This window comes from Equus caballus, chromosome 22, assembly GCF_041296265.1.
Source record: "Equus caballus isolate H_3958 breed thoroughbred chromosome 22, TB-T2T, whole genome shotgun sequence".
Classification (NCBI taxonomy): domain Eukaryota; kingdom Metazoa; phylum Chordata; class Mammalia; order Perissodactyla; family Equidae; genus Equus; species Equus caballus.
The window spans coordinates 50,832,103-50,850,053 of NC_091705.1; the positions used below are offsets into that span (position 1 = coordinate 50,832,103).

The 17,951-nt window shown below is 65.5% G+C and overlaps 2 protein-coding genes across 7 annotated transcripts; one reads left to right on the plus strand and one right to left on the minus strand.

Annotated features, from left to right (window-relative positions):
- Nucleotides 1-2,998: 2,998 nt before the first annotated feature.
- Nucleotides 2,999-10,573, plus strand: TCEA2 (transcription elongation factor A2). 2 transcript variants are annotated; one of them, XR_011430948.1, is made up of 10 exons: nucleotides 2,999-3,261; nucleotides 5,939-6,001; nucleotides 6,324-6,429; nucleotides 7,363-7,450; nucleotides 8,286-8,416; nucleotides 8,691-8,747; nucleotides 9,180-9,334; nucleotides 9,400-9,922; nucleotides 10,129-10,200; nucleotides 10,386-10,573. XR_011430948.1 is itself a non-coding variant. In XM_023626981.2 (10 exons), exons 1-10 carry the CDS (start codon nucleotides 3,190-3,192, stop codon nucleotides 10,392-10,394), a joined length of 900 nt encoding a protein of 299 aa, XP_023482749.1. In that variant the 5' UTR covers nucleotides 2,999-3,189; the 3' UTR covers nucleotides 10,395-10,573. The 2 variants fall into 2 exon arrangements, 1 of the variants encoding a protein (XP_023482749.1); XM_023626981.2 differs by having other exon boundaries at nucleotides 9,400-9,546.
- A 1,060-nt stretch (nucleotides 10,574-11,633) lies between these two features.
- RGS19 (regulator of G protein signaling 19) lies at nucleotides 11,634-17,629 on the minus strand. 5 transcript variants are annotated; one of them, XM_005604869.3, is made up of 7 exons: nucleotides 16,905-17,448; nucleotides 15,718-15,809; nucleotides 14,349-14,446; nucleotides 14,028-14,149; nucleotides 12,772-12,846; nucleotides 12,438-12,672; nucleotides 11,634-12,369 (listed from the first exon to the last, which is right to left on the minus strand). In XM_005604869.3, exons 2-7 carry the CDS (start codon nucleotides 15,755-15,757, stop codon nucleotides 12,178-12,180), a joined length of 762 nt encoding a protein of 253 aa, XP_005604926.1. In that variant the 5' UTR covers nucleotides 15,758-15,809; nucleotides 16,905-17,448; the 3' UTR covers nucleotides 11,634-12,177. The 5 variants fall into 5 exon arrangements, with proteins under 5 accessions (XP_005604926.1, XP_070103645.1, XP_023482751.1 ...); XM_070247544.1 differs by having other exon boundaries at nucleotides 16,752-17,128; XM_023626983.2 differs by lacking the exons at nucleotides 15,718-15,809; nucleotides 16,905-17,448 and adding an exon at nucleotides 17,480-17,629.
- Between the last annotated feature and the right edge of the window lie 322 nt (nucleotides 17,630-17,951).

A 17,951-nucleotide genomic window follows, 5' to 3' on the forward strand; every position in this document is an offset into this window, starting at 1 on the left:
GCCACCTACAGGTCACTGCTTATTGTGGGCCACACAGGCGACCAACCAGGTCAACCCACCTGGGCTCCTGGCTCCCCGCTCACCCCTCATGCGGCCACGCCCCTCCCCAGGTGGTGGTGGCCTCCATGCGGGACTGGACTGTGTCTGGATTCAGGGCTCCCATCCCGGGGGAAGGGCTGTGGTCCCCGGTTCCCCAGCTCAGAAGCTCCCTGCCTCTTCCGCCACCCATCCTGACCAGCCCTGCCCTGGGCTCGCCAGACGCCCTGCTGCAGCTGCGTGGGCTGGGCCCTCTGCTGGCCCTCCTCATGCAGGGCCCCCACCTCCTGGCCATTGTCCTCGTGGAGCCACTGCATCTTGGTCTCCCTCTGTCTGCAGTCTTGGTGGGCCTCAATCGAGATCCACCGAGACAAGCCAGGCTCTTTACGAGCTGTCTCTGTGGCCCTCCCCAGAGGCCCCGAGGTAGAGACCACCTGGCTTCTCATGGAGAAGAAAGGGCCCAAGGTGAGTGATCTGGGATTTCCACTCTGGCTGGGCAGGGCAAGGCCCTGCTTCTCAGCCAGGGCTCCTCCTCTCCGTGTCCTTACTTTGGTGCCACGTAGGGGGCAGTGCAGAGAGTAGAACCTACGTTACAAAGGAAACCAATTACACTGAAACACAGTTGTCAAAATATTTTCTGAAATGTGTGACATAGAAACCTAAGTGCTTCTTTGTTACCGCAGTTCCCAGAAGCGGTGGGCGCCAGGGCGTTGCAGGACAGCGTGGCGTGAAGGGGTTCTGGCCTGTGCTGTGGTGGGTGCAGCACGGCTGTGGGGTGTGGGTCCTGTTTCATTCGTAACGAAATGCTTCTGTTAGAGACCAATGGAAAGGAGATGACAACTCCTTCCCACCTAGTTTCTTTTGCAACAGGGGGCTGGTCCCTGACTCCCATCTGGGTCTGGGATCTGAACCACTGAACCCTGGGCCACCGAAGTGGAGCCATGAACTTAACAGCTGCACCACCAGGCCGGCCCCAAGGCTCTTCCTTCTTAACAGCTCCCTCGCCGTGCTTGAGATCCACTGTGCTGGCACAGCTTTGTGGCTTAAAACATGCAGCCCAGCCTAACGCTCAGAGGCATCCCTTGCACAGAGCCCCTTGTGGGGGTGGTGGGAGGCCTTCCCTTGCGAGGGGTGGTCTGCCAGGCAGGGTAGGGGTGAGTCCTCAGGCTGGCTTCTGGGGTGTCTGCATGCCTGCTGCCCTGCCCAGCACTTTGTGCTCATCCATCCTGCGGGAGATCACACGGGGCAGCCTCGAGGCTCCCCGACAGCACCTGCTCCAGGGGCTGTGTTGGCACAGTGGACGAATCATGCATCTGGCACAAAGCCGTCCTGACAGCCCGGGGAGGCTCCTGCAAGCCTGTCCTGGTCCTCTGTCTTCTGACTCTAATCTTAGGGACTGGAGGCTGTTTTGAGGTCCCTTGGACACACAGCTGCCTGCTCCAGAGGGTGCAGGCTGGAAGCCCTGCTCCATACTGGCTGTGTGGGTTTGTGTTCCCTCCCCTGGGCTCCAGCCTCTGTCAGAAGCCAGAGCTGAGCCCAGCATCTCAGGACCCCCAGTGGTACTGGGAGGTCTCCAGCCCAAGGGGGAGTTCTGTCCAAGAAGCCCTTGAATCAGCTTGCCCCTGTCTGTCGGGAGGTCCGGGTGGGCAGTGGGGACCAGCTCTGAAGCCCTCGCAGCCTGGATCTCTGAGGTTGCGCTCTCTGGCCTTCCTGCAGGTCCCTCTTTTACAGGACCCTGGCAGCTCCCTGTTCTGGCCTGTCACTGTAGAGAGGGGGGTTGAAGGGTGTGTGACTCCAGCTTCCACAGTGTCCCGGACATAGCTGGACCCTCAGAGGCTGCACACACATGCTCAGAACACAGGATTCTGGCCACAGACTTGCTTGGTTGCATGGACTCAGAGCTATGGCCCCCAGCTTACAGTGAGGGGCAGAATCAGAGTCTGGAAACTGGAGGTGCTGAGTTCACTCATCATAGGGCCTCTGTCCTGGAAAACCTTTGCTCCCTATCAAGAATTCCATGCTTTTTCCTTATGATTACTAAGGAATCTCATAACTCACCATGTTTCCCTTTTCACCTTGGTTGCTGGGAAGCTCAGTCATATCTAATTAATGCCAGTGAGGGCTCAAGCATGGTCAGCCCAGGTTATCTAGACATCCCATTTGCCACCTGGCGTCACAACCGGCCTGAATTTCAGTGACTGCGGGGCCCACAACCCTATAGACATAAGTCTCCTGGCCTCTACCCTCCCCTAGGGTTGTGCCCCTCCAGCAAACCACCAGCATCCGCACCACTGAGGCCGGATGCCAGCCCCTCCCCTCTCCTCCTCCCCTCTCCTCCCGCCCGGCTGGGCCCTTCCCAGCGACGCCACCGCGAGGACAACCTCATTGCTCGTGCACGGCCCCGCCCTGCTCAGTGCGGTCCCGACAGCAGCCCCGCGAGGCAGACGTCACTATCCCCATTTCGCAGACGGGTAGACTGAGGCACAGAGCGGTCAAGGCTAGTTTGCACGGCCGAGCCCGCCTGTGGCGGCAGGGGCCTCGCCGGGGGAGCCCTGCAAGTCCCCTGGCGCCTCCCTCACCCGGCGCTGGCCGCCTCCAGCCCCGCCTCCGGCTGCTGCTCCCCGCCACCTCCGGGCCGCCCTCGGGCCGCACGGCCGGACGCCAGCCGAGCGCAGGGCAGGGCAGCCGCGCAGCGGGAGAGAAGGGCTCGCGGCTGGTGGAGAGAGACGTCGCGCTCGAGAGCGACCCCGTGCTGCTCCGGGGCGCGGGGGTCGGCGGGAACGCGCCCGGGCCGCGCGCGGCCGCAGCGCCCTCCACCGGCTAACGCGCTCGCGCGGGGACTTGTGGGATCGCGAGTCCTTCGGCCCCCTGGGCCTCCCGCGATGGCCTGCATCAGGACTACACTTCCCAGAAAGCCATGCGCGGCCGCGGGGTCTCCTGGAAGTTGTGGTCCGGACGGAACGAGTGCTCGCGAGGCGGGCGGGCGCGGGAACTACGTGTTCCAGGGTGCAGCGCGGCAGCCGCGGGGCCGGGATTTGAACCGAGGGTCTCCCGCCCGCGGCCCGGCTGCGTCGTCTGCGGCGGGTGCGGGAGGCGGCGGGCCGGGTGCCGGCCGGAGGCGGAGGCCGGGCTGGGGGCGCTGCCCTCCAGGCCATGATGGGCAAGGAGGAGGAGATTGCTCGGATCGCCCGGAGGCTGGACAAGATGGTGACCAAGAAGAGCGCGGTGAGGGGCGCGGGCCGCCAGGACCCCGGGACCCCCGTCCCGCCGAGCCCCCGCCGAGCCGCCGAGCCCGTCGGGCCGGGAGATCAGCCGAGGGCAAGACGAGACCCCGGCCCGGCGGACACTCCCGGACGCGGGGAGACCCGCCGGGGTCGAGACCCCTGCCCTCCCGCCCCGCGCCCTCGGCAGAGGCCACGATCGGCCTGGACCTTGTCCCGGCGGCCGCCCGCCCTGGACTCGGACCCGCAGACCGGGGTCCCCCGCCCGGTCCCCCGTGCCCTAACCCCTGGCCCCGCCCCGCCCCTCCAGGCCTCGCGGACGCCGCGGGGCAGCCTCTCGTATCGGCCTGCCCGGCCCGGCCCGCCCCGCTGAGCCCACCCGGGGCCCCGCGCCCTGCTCGGGGGCAGGAGTTTGGAGAGTGAGACCGACCCTTTCCCTGGAGCTCAGCGCCTTCCGACCCCGCGGCCTGGGGCTGCGGCCCTCCTCCCCCCTTCACAGGCCGGAGGCCTCTCTGTTTGCGAGGCCCGGTTCCTTTCCTGTCTGCGCCCCACAAGAACCAGGTTTCCCTAATAAATTCTTCCCTTCCCAGCCAGGACTCAGCCAGCATCAGCTGGAGTGGGTGGACGTGTAGAGACCCTTGGGAAAGAGCCTCGAGGTCCCACCTGGCCTGGGATGCTGGGCGCTGGAGCCCCTGACCCGTGGTGCTCCCGTGTGCCCGGGCTCTGCAGGAGGCCGCGCTGCTGCTCTCAGAGGGCAGGCAGACAGGGTTGCAGTCCCAGCCCCCCTCAGCTTTGAGACCTTGGCCACCTGGTACCCTCACACAGAAGCCCCTTGGTGGGTGGTCCCTGCCTCTGGGGGGTGGGGAGGGGTCCCAGCTGGCTCCCTGAGAGGCTCAATAAACACAACCTGCTCTCACTCCCTGCCTGTGAGCTCCTGGGGTAGCCGAGTCATGGGCTTGATGCCTGTGCCGCCCCCTTGGGCTGTGTGCCTGCACTGGGGATTTGGGGGTGGCTTTTTGGGTTGAACAGGGTTGATTCTGGGTCCCTGTTGACCCAGGTTCTGGAGACGGGTCTACCCTGAGCCAGGAAGGGGGCCAGTTCCCACTCATCCCTTCATCCAGCAAGCAACCCCTCCACCCACACTCTGTCCATGCGCCTGGGGGGCCTGGGCAGCATAGGCAGGGGTGTGGGAACTTGAGCTGTTTCCAGAGAAGACCAGAGAGGAGCTGCTTCCCCCTGAAGGAGACAAAACAAATGATAAAGGCCGCCTGGGGGGCTGGGTGGGGCCGGGTAGAACTGGGGAGGGCTATCCAGGTGGCAGCACAGCGTGCATGGAAGCCCCAGGGGAGAGGAAGGGGAGCTAGGGGCCTTGAGTGCTGTGGAGCGGGCCGGGAGCCAGCAGGGCTCCTGGCGGGTCCCAGGGCCTGCAAGGCCCTGCCAGGGAGTTGGGGCCATGACTGGGAGGTCAGTATTGTGTTGATGCCTCTCTGGTCCGTAGCCCACGGGAGGCTGGTGTTGCGCAGCAGCCCAGGCACTGTCTCAGAAGATGACCAGTGACCAACACTGTGCGCTGGCTCTGGTGACCACCTGTCCCCTCTGAGGAGGTCATCCAGGGCTGGACTCTGCAGAGCCCAAGAGGCAGGGCCTGCTGGGGCAGTGAGGAGGGGGCTGCAGCCTGAACAGAGGTGCCACACAGTTGGCGAGGGCAGGGGCCCACCCTGCCGTGGCCTGGGCTGCAGGACGTCAGGCTCACCCTCAGGTGGCTGGGTGGGAGCATCTGCCGGCTTCACGTCAGGGGAGAGACATGCACATGTGAAGACATATCAGTGCATGAAAAAATGAGGCATTTGTGGAGGAAAGCAGGAGAGGAGGATGAGGGTGTTAAGTAGGAGAGGCCTTGCTGAGAAGGTGTCATTTGAACAAAGCTCTGGAGGGAGGGAGAGCACAAGCTTGTTGACATTCTGAGAGGTGTGTCCCTGGCAGTGGGAGCAGCAGGTGCAAAGGCCCTGGAGCAAGCAGCTTAGCTTGCTGGAAGAACATCAGGAGCTGTGCCTGGAGCAGAGACATGCAGCGTGTTTGTGCGTGGCCTCATGCGAGGAGGCTTTGAGAAAAGAGATGTGGGGCAGGGGTGGGGGGCAAGGCAGAGAAGGGAGAGGCGGGGTCTGCTGGAATATTCCAGACGAGAGGTGGTGGCCGGCCTGAGAGGCTGATGAGGTGGTGGGGCCGGGGGACTTGTAGATGCTGGTGTGGGTGTGATGGGGGTGGAGGCGCCTGAGGGTTTGGCCTCAGCGGGGGCAGTGACTGTTCCTGGGTTGGCCCCTCACAGCTGATGGGTGGGCCACTTTGGGAGGGAGGCTGCCCCACCCACTTGGGCAAGGAACACAGGACAAGACGGGGTAGTGAGCACTCCTGGGGCTATACCTTCACCTGGACGCAGTGCTCCTGCTGGGGAGGGGCTTTGGCCCTCGAAGGTGTTTCCCGTTGTCATGTGCCCTGGGACCTGTAGCGCTGGGGCTGTGTCTGCAGAGCCACTTCTCTTCACGTTCCCATCCTCCCTGGGTGCCTGGCCTCGGCGGTGTCTCAATTGTCATTGCCTCGTGTCCCCTATCCTCATGTAGGAGGAGTGGGATCATCCACCGAGCTCTCGAGGTCGTTTGTGAAAGTCCCCCTTGTCCTTCCAGGAGGGAGCCCTGGACCTGCTGCGGGAGCTGAAGGCCATGCCCGTCACACTGCACCTGCTGCAGGTAGGGCCCTGCATGCCCCTGCCTGGGATGGTGCCTGGCACCTGGCAGGGCTTCCTGGCCCCACCCTGGGCCTTGGTTGGCACAGGCGCCTGTTCCTGAGGAGACCGACCCTGCCTTTCCCTGCTGCCCCATGAGGCAGGGGGGGCGTCCGAGGATGACCGCCCTGTTCCTGGCTGAGGCTCCTGAGTGCCAAAGGGGACAGGAGCCCTCGGGAAGGGTGTCCACCTCCCCTCACTGGTCCAGCCCCTACCCCGTGGGGAGCCTCCCAGGGTCTGTGAGGAGGGTCTGCCTGCCACCCCATCCCAGGCCACTTGCCTTGCAGTCCACTCGCGTCGGCATGTCCGTCAATGCCCTGCGGAAGCAGAGCTCAGATGAGGAGGTCATCGCCCTGGCCAAGTCACTCATCAAGTCCTGGAAGAAGCTACTGGGTGCGAGTCAGGCAGCATGGGCCGAGTGCTGGGGCGAGGGGCACCCCGAGAAGTGCTGGCTCTATCGCTGGCCAGCACTGTGTAGGGTGCTGGTAGTGCTGTCCCCGAGCCAGGGCCCCCTGGGAGCGGGGTGGGCTGGCACGGGAGGTGGCTCCGCATAGAGCAAGGAGAGGAGAGTTGAGGGTAGGAGCAGGGCTGCATTGAGGGCAGAGCCCGAGAGGGACCCCCGTGGAGCTGGAGAGATCTCATGGAGGGGACAGGGGTCAGGGCCCTCCCGCCCCAGGGGAGGAGCTGGGAGGAGGAGGAAGGGGAGCCAGCGCCACTCAGAGGGAAGGGGCTGCAGAGATGCCCACTCCAGACCCTGTGCCCCCCCGCCCCCCGCTCTCCCGGGCTTTGTCAAACCCTTGGGAAATAAAGCCGCCTGTCTTGGGCCTCTCTCCAGTCCCACGTGGCCATGGGGCCGCGTGCTGAACAAGTGTGTTTGTTCTGGTGGTGTGTGGGATGTCTCGTCCTGGGGGAAGGTCCCCAGCGCGGGCTGGGGTTTCTGGATCCCTGTGGGGCATGCGCTCGGTGGACTTTGGCTCACTGTGGTGCCCGAGGCCCGGCTGGGGGGGGCGGTGCCCAAACACTTCACCTGTAGAGGCCGTCACCCTGAGGGGTTTCCATACTCAGGGAGCCCTCTGGGTGGACGGCAGCCCCTCTGCAGGACAGGTGGTGGGGTGGACCCAGAGAGGCCCCCAGGCTGCCTGCTTGAGCACAGGCACGTGGGGGAGAGTGGCAGTGGGAGAGGGCCTGGTTGTTGGCAGGGAGCCTCGGCTGGCCCCCTGGGGAGGCTGGGCCTTGATGGTGCCATGCACTCCTCCCTGGCCCGGCCCTGCCCTCTGGATCTGCTTTCCCCCCGGCCAGCCACCAACTCTTTCCTGGCACCTGCAGATGCTTCAGACGCCAAAGGCAGGGATCGGCGGAGGGGCGGGGCTCTGCCCACATCCTCAACAGAGGCCTGCGAAGCCAAGGAGCCCAGGTAGCGCCCTGGAAGGCAGGGTACACCCTCCCGCCCCCGGCCCCCTTGCTTGGTGGGCGAGGTGCTGATTTCCATGTGCTCCCAGGGCTGAGGCCCTTTAGCTCCTTGGAAGGGCCCCCCGGGGAGCCGTGCCTGGCTGGGTGGCCTCTTGCTGGACACTCCCCTTCCGAAGCTCCTCTCGATGCTTGAGAGCGAGGCTTGTCTGCCTGGCTGCAAGGAGTTGCTGCACCTCGAGAGGGCCTGTGGGTCATGGCCCTGGCTTCTCGCTGGCCGGCGTCCCTCACTCCTGGACCCCCGCGGGTGCCTCAGTGGTGTGGGCTCAGGGCGTCGGGCTGTGCTGCCCCTGCTGCTCCAGGGAGGGCGGTCGTGGAGATGGGGCGTCATGGAGAGAGGCTGCTCTGCCCTTGACCTGTGGGGGCAGCAGTGGCCGGGGCTGGAGAGGCTGAGCTCTGGACTTGCGGCGTGGCCGAGCCGGCCTGGGGCTCATCCACCCCGCTGCACTGGAGTTTGTCCTCCAGGAAGCTGCCTGCCTCTGCTGCTTCCTTGGGGTCACGGGGCCGCAAGACACGGGTGTGAGGTGTGCTGGGTGGATGCATCTTGGCAGACAGCCAGGCAGTTGTGGCCGGTGGGGCCACCTGGGGCATGGTACTGGGTCTCAGGCAGCCCCGAGTGCCCTCTGCCTCTCCCTGTGCTGCTGCTGGTGTTGGTTGTGTGGCCCTGTGGCCGCTGTCAGTGGGGGCAGACGGGATTTGGAGGGATTGTGGTCGTGATGCTGGCTTTCTGGGGACTGGCGTCTCACGGGGTGCATGTGGCCTGAGCTGGCCTGTCTCTCCAGCCGCAAGAGGCCGGAGCTGCCTAGGACGCCGTCGACCCCCAGGATCACGACGTTTCCCCCGGTGCCCATCACCTGCGACGCCGTGCGCACCAAGTGCCGCGAGATGCTGGCCGCAGCCCTGCAGACGGACCGTGAGCGCTGCGGCCGGCCGCCCAGCCCGCTGGGGTCCTGGGTCCTGACACACGCCGGGTTCCCAGGGGCCTGGGCCTGCCTGTCCGTAGAGGCCTGAGTCCACTGGGCCCTCAGGGGCGGCCCTCCCCCAGCCCGTTGCTGCTGACCCTGGGTGGGGCAGGGGTCTTGGGGTCCACCAGAGTGCCTGGGTCGGGGCTCTGGCTGCCGGTGCTGGCCAGGCCGAGAGGTGGTGGGTGGAGCCAGTGGGCGGCTAGTTGGGGCTGCCTCTTGCAGATGACCACATGGCCATCGGTGCAGACTGCGAGCGCCTATCGGCCCAGATTGAGGAATATATCCTTTGTGCGGGGGCTGGGAGGCTGGGGCTTCTGGTGGAGTCCTGAGGCTGGCCAGGCCAAGCTCCCCCTGGTGGCCACTGCCTGCTCGCCGGGCAGTCTGGCGGCTCACCCCTCTTGGCGAGGAGGACCTTCCCTGGACGCACTGAAGGGCTGACTCTGCCTGCCTGTGGTGCCTGGCCCCCAGGGCCTCGAGCCTGCAGCTGGGTATCAGCTAGGATTGGGCCCAGTGGGGCCCCTCCTGGCAGACCCTCAGCTCCCTGTCAGGCCTGGGTGGGCAGACTGACCCCTGTGTTGCTGGGCTCCTCTTCCCAGCCCAGCCTGCACCCCAACAGGGCCCCAAGAAGAGGCCTCCGCTGGCCCTGGTGGGCCCGGTGGGCGGGTGGAGGGCAGCAGCCTTGGCCTCTGATGGGTCCTTAAACATGTGCACGCATCTTCCGGGATGTGGGGAACACTGACATGAAGTACAAGAATCGTGTGCGCAGCCGCATCTCCAACCTCAAGGATGCCAAGAACCCCGAGCTGCGGCGGAACGTGCTGTGTGGGGCCATCGCGCCCCAGCAGATCGCGGTGATGACGTCGGAGGTGAGCCCCGGGTGGCGGGGAGGCTGCCCCAGGAGCGCAGGCTAAGCCACAGCCCCTCGCCTCAGGAGATGGCCAGCGACGAGCTGAAGGAGATCCGTAAGGCCATGACCAAGGAGGCTATCCGTGAGCACCAGATGGCCCGCACGGGCGGCACGCAGACCGACCTGTTCACCTGTGGGAAGTGCAGGAAGAAGAGCTGCACCTACACACAGGTGCGGCTGCCCGCAGCTCCTGGCCGCACCCTCGGCTGCACACGCACCTACACCTGCCCCATCTCTGGGCCGGCATCCACTGCATGCCTGGGCTCATGTGGGGTGGCAGTGCCTGAGTTGGGGTCCGAGCCTCTTGGTCCCTGACTGGATCTCCTTCGGGCCCTCCCCTGGCCCCAGCGTCTTGGGTGGTGGGTCCTCTTGCTCTGAGGCACTAACGTTGGGGGTCACGGACTGGCCTGGTGTGGAGGGGCCCCAGGAGTGTTGCTGCTGGCAGGAGGGTGGGTGTGCTGTGCTGCGTAGTGATGGCCGCAGGACTCCACTCACATGCGTGGAGGTGGATGCTGATGTGGACCCCCAGAAGTGCTGGGGAACCCTGGTAAGAAGATACCACTTGGGGCAGCTGGAAGGTTGGGGTTGCTGGGCAGTCTCCAGTGTAGGTCACCTGTGGTGGCTCAGCGGCTGTGAGGCCAGCACTGCCTGAGGCCACCAGTGGCCTCCCTGGGTTATGACTCCAGGGAAGACCTGCTGCCCAGGGCCTCCTGCTCTGTGGCTGTGGCCCTCTCAGTATGGCCCTCCCCACAGGTGCAGACCCGCAGCTCTGATGAGCCCATGACCACCTTTGTCGTCTGCAACGAGTGTGGAAACCGCTGGAAGGTACCCCAGCTCCATTCTCTGGAGGCGAGTGTCTCCCGCCTCTGTGGGGTCTGTGTGGTGGGAAGTGGCATACAGGCCAGCCTCCTGAGAGCTTCAGAGGTGGCAGGTGGAGACAGCAGCCCAGCCTCTCGCCCTGTGGGGTCATGCAGGCTGTGCAGCCATCCCTCCCACCTGGTCTCTTGCAGTTCTGCTGAGCCCTCATGCACGTGTGCCTGCAGCCCTGGGCCGTGGCCAGCGCTGGCGGCCCTCCCCATAGACAGCTTCTCTGGAGACCCACCCTCAGCCGGCCCGGGTTCCCCGGAAGCAGTGCGTCCTGCCCCCACCTGCCTGCAGCACAGCTTTCTCCCAAATTATTAAATGTTTCTTTTTGCCACTGTGCGGTTCCTGGTTCTTGGTCCTGGTGGGCTGTGCACAGGCTTGGGCTGCAAGCTGGGTCCCCAACGGCCCCTGTCTGGTCTGACCCCCCACCACCGCTGGGGACAACCCTCCACATTGGAGTTTGGCCCTGGCGTGAAGAGCCTGCTGGCCCTGAGGGGCTTGTGTGGCTCCAGGACGCTGGGTGGGCCCTGCCTGTGTGTCCGCGAACGAGGGGCAAGTGCTCAGTGTGCACGGCGCAAGTTTGTACAGGCATGCACCTGGGTGGGAGGAGCCTGGGGCACGTAGGGAACCGTCCCCAGGCACCGCAGCTCAGGGACCGGGGCTTACGTGCCTGCCTGTGGCCCTTCAAGATGGCTCGTCCTGGCCCTGCCTCTGCTCGTGGGGCCCAGACCGGAGTCTCAGGGCCCAGGGCTGGCAGGAACTGTGAATCGTTTCACCTTCGAGGGAACAGAGTGCGGTCGCATGCCTCATGGGCCTGCAAGTCAGTGGTGACACTGCCTGGCCCCCAGGAACGCTCAGGGGGGGTCAGCCCCAGCAGGGTCCTGGCCCCGCTGGCCAGTCTCTGGGGGTGACCTTTGATACATGCCAGGGTCCCTGCCCCTGGGACCCAGGTCACGGGGCCCTCGCCGGGGTGGGGCTGGGCACAGCTGCCCGCTGGGCGGTTGCTCTGAGTCGGGTGGAGGTGGGCAGAGCACACAGAGGCCAAATTCCCTCACAGAGCTGGCTGTCCCCCTGCCCTGGGCCTGGGCCAAGTCTTCACCCGCTTAATCTCCCTCCAAACACGGAAAGAGAGACTTTTGCTTTAAAAATAGCTTCAATAGGGGCCAGCCTGGTGGTGTAGTGGTTAAGTTCATGCACTCTGCTTTGGCAGCCTGGGGTTTATGGGCCCAGATCCTAGGCACGGACCTACACACTGCTCGTCAAGCCACGGTTTGGTGGCATCCCACATACAAAATAGAGGAAGGTTGGCACAGATGTTAGCTCAGGGACTATCTTCCTCAGCAAAAAAAAAAACCCCTTCAATAAGACGACATCCTATTCTGGGGGAGGAGGAATGGAGATAAATATGAAAACTTTCTTTTTGATAAAACACAGTGAGGACATGTTTCCAGGTTTCAAGTTAATGAATGTGTGTAAAAGAGAAACTGGGTCCTGTTGCCTTGAGCCTGGCTCTGAGGTCCTGGGTCTGATTCCAGGTGCGGACAGCTCAAGCTGGGAGGGCTCCTCCACCACAAGAGCAGATGGTGCACAGGCTCCGCTCTCCAGCAGGGCTGCCAGGGAGGGGGCCCAAGCCAGGCTGCTGAGTCCCAGGCGCCCCTGGGAGGGTCCTTCTTGCCGTGAGCACACAGCTGGCTGGCGGGGGGCCGGGGCAGGAGGGGCCCTCACGCTTGCCTCTTAACAAGACCTTGGGGCGCTGGGTCTCCTGGGCAGGAGGAGCTTCCGGCCGACGCTGCACCTGCAGCTCCTGCCTGGGACTGCCCCCAGCCGTTCTGGCCCCACACATGTGTCAACACTAGCTGACACACACACACTTGCGAAGGCAAGCTGAGTCTCTGCCCTTGGGAGGGGTTGTGTGTCGGTGCTGCCTCGGCAGGCGGCCTAGGCCTCGTTGGAGGACTGGGAGCCCCCCCGGAGCAGCAGGGCACGGTAGGTGGGGGAGCTGAGGAAGCGGGGGTACGAGTCCCGGTGCATGAGTGTGTAAATCTGCAGCTGTGCGTCGTCGAACGTATGTGCAGATGGCTCCTGCATCTTCTTGTTGATGCCCTCTCGTACGCGGGAGTCCAGGCTCACCTGCAGGACAGGGTGCCATGGTCAGGCCCAGGAGGCGCCCCCACCCCCACCGTCCCCGTGTGGCGCACCTCCTTGGGCGACAGGATGGACACGTAGTCCTCGTAGATGAGCCGCGCCTTCTCGTCCACCACGTGCTGGTTAGCCTCGGCCTTGAGCTCCTCGCAGGCCAGCCAGAAGAGCATGTTCTCCTCGCTGTACTCAGTGCGCAGGAACTCCCGGAACACGGTGCGGCCTGCTGCGCTGTGCATCAGCTTGTCAAAGGACTGTGCCCAGCTCCGCACCTCCTCAGGGCTCGGTGTGGCGCTGTGAACATTTGCCACCAGGCTGGGTCAGGCTCCAGTCCCCTCTGCCCAGACCCCCCCGACACACAGGCACGCGCACACGCACGCTGCCCAGACTCACCACGCCTCACAGCTGGGGAGGGGCTGCAGCTTGCTCTCCCGGGAGGCCCGCCATGCTCGCCGCCGCTCTTCATTCCTAACAGCAGAGAGGAAGGGGCACTGTGCTCCAGCACACACGAACAGGTGTGTGCACACAGGACACCAGCACCGTGAACCCGATATGCATGAACAGGAGGCCAAGGGGCTCTCGGCACACCTGTAAACCCACTGAGGTGGGCAGCTCCTAGGAAAGCGTCTGCGCCCGCTGTCCACCGGCCCCGGGCTGAGCCGTGCCAGCAGCATTTGACCCGGGGACCTTTTCTGCCTTCTTGCTTTTGGGACTTCATGGGCTCCCCCTTCCTCCCAGAGGCCCTGACTGATGCAGTGGGAAAGCCCCCGGCCCGCATGTCTGACCTGACTCTCCCTAGGGGACTCTTCCTTCCCTTGGCTCCCAGCACCGCTTCAGTGCTGGCTCCCAAGTCCATACCTGCAGCTGGCCTTCTCCAGGCCACTAAGACGGCGAATAGACATCTCAAACCCAAACGATCTGACAGAACTGAGTTCCCACCCCACCCCCGCCTGCCAGACCCCAACCCCCTCCCTCGGCCCCACAGCCAAACTCTGAGTCCCACCTATCCAGGGCCTCCCACCTCGACCCCCAGGCCACCTGCTCCTATCTCGGGCCTGGGCTCAGGCCTCAGTTGCTCACTGGTCAGCTGACTCCACTTTGGGTCCCCACAGTGCTGGCCACTCAACAACCAAGGCCCAGAGCCTGAATAGGGCCAGGTCTCTGCAAGGCGTGGAAACTCCAACAGCTTCCTTGCATGCCTAAAAATCTGTTCCCACCTGGAGGCCCACGCCTGCCCCCCCCAACCCCACGCTGCTCTGGAGGGTGGTCCCCATTGTCCCCTGGCCCGCTCTCTGCTCAATGCCCCCTCACTGACACAGTCAGTAGGATCTGCTTCTGTCTTGCTCTGCTCTAGGTCCCCAGGGCTAGCCGTGGCCAGCTCATAGAGGTGTCAGTAAGCATGTGCTGAGTAAACGGACGAGTGTGCATACATGCACATGTGCATGCACACACACACACATGCACAGAAGAGTAGCCAGGTGCCTGCACATGGACACACTCTTGGGCACACCAGGCACAAAAGCCACCTGTGCCCATGGACAAGTGCTGTGGGTGGCAGGTGTGTCCTGCCTGCAGGTAACACTTCAGAAGCCACCTGTGGGTGTGGGGAGGGGACCCTGGCCCAGGTCTGCTGCCTCCCCACTACGTACCAGGAGCAGCTGCAGCAGCAGCACCAGCACAGGCAGCAGGGGTTGCGGCTGGCGGCAGCCGGGGGGGCCACTTCATGACTGGACATTGAGGGGGGCTGGTCTGCCTCCTCTGGCCCTGTGTGCTGGGGAAAGACGGGGCCTACCTCAGGTTCCAGGCCAGAACCCACGGGCACAAGCACCTCTCACCCACTGCCTGCCCGCTGGCGGCCACACTCCCAGGGGAATGACCCTTCCGGCCTCCCAGGTGTCATCACCCCACCCTACCCCCCCCCCCCCCCCCGGCGCCCCCAGGGCAGCAGAGGCAGGGTGGAGGCGGCGCACCTGCTTCTCAGCCTCATGCGGGGTGGGCATGGGTGGGTGGACCAGGTCACCCGGGCTCCGTGGTGCTGGCTCTGGGACCCTCACCACAGCCTGAGAGTCTGAGAAGAGAAGGTGAGGTTTGCACTGAGCCCTGAGACCCCAGCCCCTGACTGCCCCCTGGGAGGGGTCGTCAGAGTCTCTCCCTCCTTCTCAGAGCCCTGGGGGCCTGTTCCCCTGCCTTCCACCTCCAGACTCCTCCGTCCAGCTCCTAAGCCACCCCAGCTTGCACCAGGGCTGTGAAGGGGCGGGGCTCAATGAGGAGGGGGCCCCAGACAAGATCCCCACAGGAGGTTCCGGGACACCCCTATCTACTCCTCCCTGGGAAGCCGGAAGCCTGGGTTCCTCTTTCTTGGTTTTCGGCTCCTAGCCCCTCCCAAGGGGGCTGGGGGCCCCAAGAACCTGGGGCTATCAGGTCGGTGCATAGGGTGGTGGTCAGACATTCAGACCCCCCAGTTCCCTCCATCCCGGTGTCCTGCAGGTTTTCTGCTGGGGGGATGCTCCCCACAGGGAGTCCAGGTCAGCCTGTGGGCCCCAGAGGACTCCGACCCGATCACTGGGGCAGCCAACTAGGCCTGCAGTATGGACGACTCGAATGGGACTCGGGCAGGACTTCCTGAGGGTGCGGGAAGTGGGGCAGCGCAGGGTGAAGAGGGCCGCGAGCTTCCCAGGGACAGAGGGCTCCTCGGTCCCAGCCGCTGCCCCTGGCACCACCCCCGGGGTCTCCCGGCGTCCCTCCCTCCCCCACTCCACGCCAGGCTGCGGAAACCACCGCGCGCGCCGCGAGGCCTCCCAGCAGGGCGGGCGCGCCGTCGGGAAGCGGGGCGGCGGGGGGCGTCCCGCTCCCGAGTGGGCGCTGCGAGGACCCGGAGCGGGGCGCCCTTTCGAGCCCGAGCGGCACCCTCCGCGGCGGAGGCGCGCGGGGTCGCCGACGCCGGAGCCGAGCAGGCCCCGCGTGCCCCCGTGCAGGGCCCGGAGTCCAGCAGGCCGGCGCTAGTCGGCGCCCTGGGGGAGGTTTCGAAGCCTCCCCGCCACCGCCCCCTCCGGCGCCCACCTGGGCCCAGGTAAGGCCCTCAGGGCCCGGGGCGCACCCTGCACTTCGGCCACGCGGACCTTCCTGAGCGCCTGCCCCGCGTCTGGCGGCCAGGAGGCTCACGAATTGCTTTCACTTTATTTCCTCATTTAATTATCGTTCTTGCTGCCCCCCCATCCCTCAGCTTGTGGCCTTTTAATCCCTGTTTGGTCCAAGTTGGCCTCTTGGGGTCTGGAGGACAGGAGGAGAAGGCAGATACTCCAGGGCAGGCCACTCCTGGGGCAGGGAAGCAGAGCTCACCTGGGGCTCTGGCCAGGTACGGGCGAGGCCGGGAGCGCATGTAGAGTAGACGCCCCGAGTCAGGCACACTCAGGGCACCTCGCCTCCTGGGCCTGGGCAGCAGAGGACCCTGCCCTGAGCCAAGTCTAGTGGCAAGGAGCAGGGTCCCCTGGGGCGTGGACCTCTCACCACCTGCCTGGCCTCCTCTGAGATCATGGGGGACCCTCACACTGGGGTCAATCAAGCAGATGGGGAAGCAGCAGCCCCAGAGCACCTCTTCCCTCAGGGGTCAAGTTTCTAGGGAAAGGAAGGGGTGTGGCAACCTCTGAGATCTGGTAGCTGTACCCCAGACGGGTGACTTCCCCAGGCAGATCTGTCCTTCCTCCTCTGCACCACCACCCACTGCGTGGGGGCAGGGCCTCAGCCCCAGCGCCTTGAAGACTGCGCCCCTCAGCTGCCATCTCCAACCAAGCCCAGAGTTGGAGGAGGGAGCCTGTCTGAGGGTGCAGGGCTGGGTGTTGGGGCTGAGTCTGGGGCAGAGAAAGGGCAAATCTCTGGCTCCCTGAACCGTCCTCAGGGTAGCTGGGGCCAGCCGTGCCCCCAGGGCACCCGCTCTCTCCAAGGGAGTACAGAGGCTGAACTAGGGCTCCTGCTCCTCATCCTGGCATCCGGGAGGGTGCACCCTCCCCTTCCACAGCTCCTCCAGGCTTTGGGCCCCAAGTCTGGGATGGGAGAGGCGGGACAGGCAGCAAGTTTGGCCTCTGGGGACACAGGCTCCCTCGGGAGTGGCTGCTGCTCTGCTCCACAGAAGGAAAAAGAACGTCCCCGAGCCCGCCAGTCCAAAAAAAGAATAAGAAAATGTGACAATCCCAGAAAAAATGCTGTCGCCTTTAGGAGGGGGTGGGCAGAGGGGCTCCATTCCCTCCTTGTGATCCTACTCAGTTCCTTTCCTATCTGCTGCCCACCCTCCCCATGTGGCTGCTGAGGGAGCCCCGCCTGGGTCCTCCAAGGTAGACCAGGTCTTCCTAGCCCTGGTGACCCTCACCCCAGCCCACCTCCGCAATGGTGAGGCGACCCACTTCTCTCTCTCCCTCTCTCCGCTGGGAGGGTCTGGCCTGGAGGAGCCCGTCTCCTTCAGGGGCTTCTTCCTCCAGGCTCCGGTGCCCCTACCCCTACCTCAAGGAACTCGCCGTGGCGCTCCCACTCACCAGCGACCCCAAGGCAGGTGGGGGCGGAAGGGGCCAGGTTCGCTCTGGGCCCCACCCTGGCTGCCGAAGGGGCGTGCACTGCAGCAGCAGGGACTCAAGTCAGACGGCAGGAGGAACTCCTGCGGCGTTCTAGAGGGAGGCCGGCGCCGAGAGCCCTCGATCGGCTGGGGCTGGGGGCGCAGCGCCTCCCATGCGACTCGCAGGGCTGAGCCGCTGCCGGATCCAAAGGGGTGGGGGCGGGGGCGGACCGGGTGTCCTGCCTCGGCCCCTCCCCACCAGGCTGAGGGGGGGCGGGAGACGCGGAAACCTGGGTTCTTCCGGCCCCCCCTTTGAGCAATCACTTCCCCAGGCTTTGCGCTGCAGAAAAAGGGGAACTCTGTTCCAGCGCCCCCTCCCCCACGCGCGGGGGGCGGGCTCCAGTCCTGCCGCGGCCCAGGGTCCACGTGGACCCCGCGGCGGCAGTCCTCGGGGTGCGGATCCCGGCGCCGACTCCCGAAGCTCCCGGCCCGCGCGGCCCCGGGGCCCGGGGCGGGGAGAGGCAGGGCCGCCGTCCTCGGCGCCGCGCGCGCACTCACCGGCCGCGCTCCCGAGCCGCTCGCGCTGCCGCCGGCCCGCGCGCTCCGAGGTCCGGCCGGATGGTCGGGGAGGGGGCGCGGGGCGCAGTGCGCAGGCGCCTCGGCCGCACTTCCCCAAAGCGCGGGGCCGGGACTTCCTCGCGCGGGGAGGCGCCCGGCCCGCCCCGCCCGGCGCGCCCCGCCCCGCGCGCGCCGGCTTCGCGCCCCACCGCCCCCTCCCCACGCCCCGCCCCCTCTGGAGCTGTGCTTCGGTCCCCACCGTGGCTGAGGGTGGCCCGTGGAGATGAGGTGTAAGAATGGGGCCGCTCGCCTCGGGGCGGCCTGAGCTGGCGCTGTAGTAGATGGGGGTGTGGCCGTGCCCCCCAATCTGCTCAGCTGGGCCATTCCAGCTTGGCCATTCATGTGGGCGTCCATGAGACTCCGGTCCAGGGTGGGGCACCAGAGCCCTCCAGACTTCCGCGTCCCCACTTGC

Excerpts from the sequence above, each read along its gene's own strand:
- TCEA2 (XM_023626981.2), top strand. The coding sequence starts at position 3,190 with ATGATGGGCAAGGAGGAGGAGATTGCTCGGATCGCCCGGAGGCTGGAC. Across the intron at positions 6,002-6,323 it reads TCACACTGCACCTGCTGCAG|TCCACTCGCGTCGGCATGTC; the intron begins GTAGGGCCCTGC and ends CTTGCCTTGCAG. Across the intron at positions 9,335-9,399 it reads TCGCGGTGATGACGTCGGAG|GAGATGGCCAGCGACGAGCT; the intron begins GTGAGCCCCGGG and ends CCCTCGCCTCAG.
- RGS19 (XM_005604869.3), bottom strand. The coding sequence starts at position 15,757 with ATGCGCTCCCGGCCTCGCCCGTACCTGGCCAGAGCCCCAG. Across the intron at positions 14,447-15,717 it reads GTACCTGGCCAGAGCCCCAG|ACTCTCAGGCTGTGGTGAGG; the intron begins GTGAGCTCTGCT and ends TTCTCTTCTCAG. Across the intron at positions 12,370-12,437 it reads CCATCCTGTCGCCCAAGGAG|GTGAGCCTGGACTCCCGCGT; the intron begins GTGCGCCACACG and ends CCTGTCCTGCAG.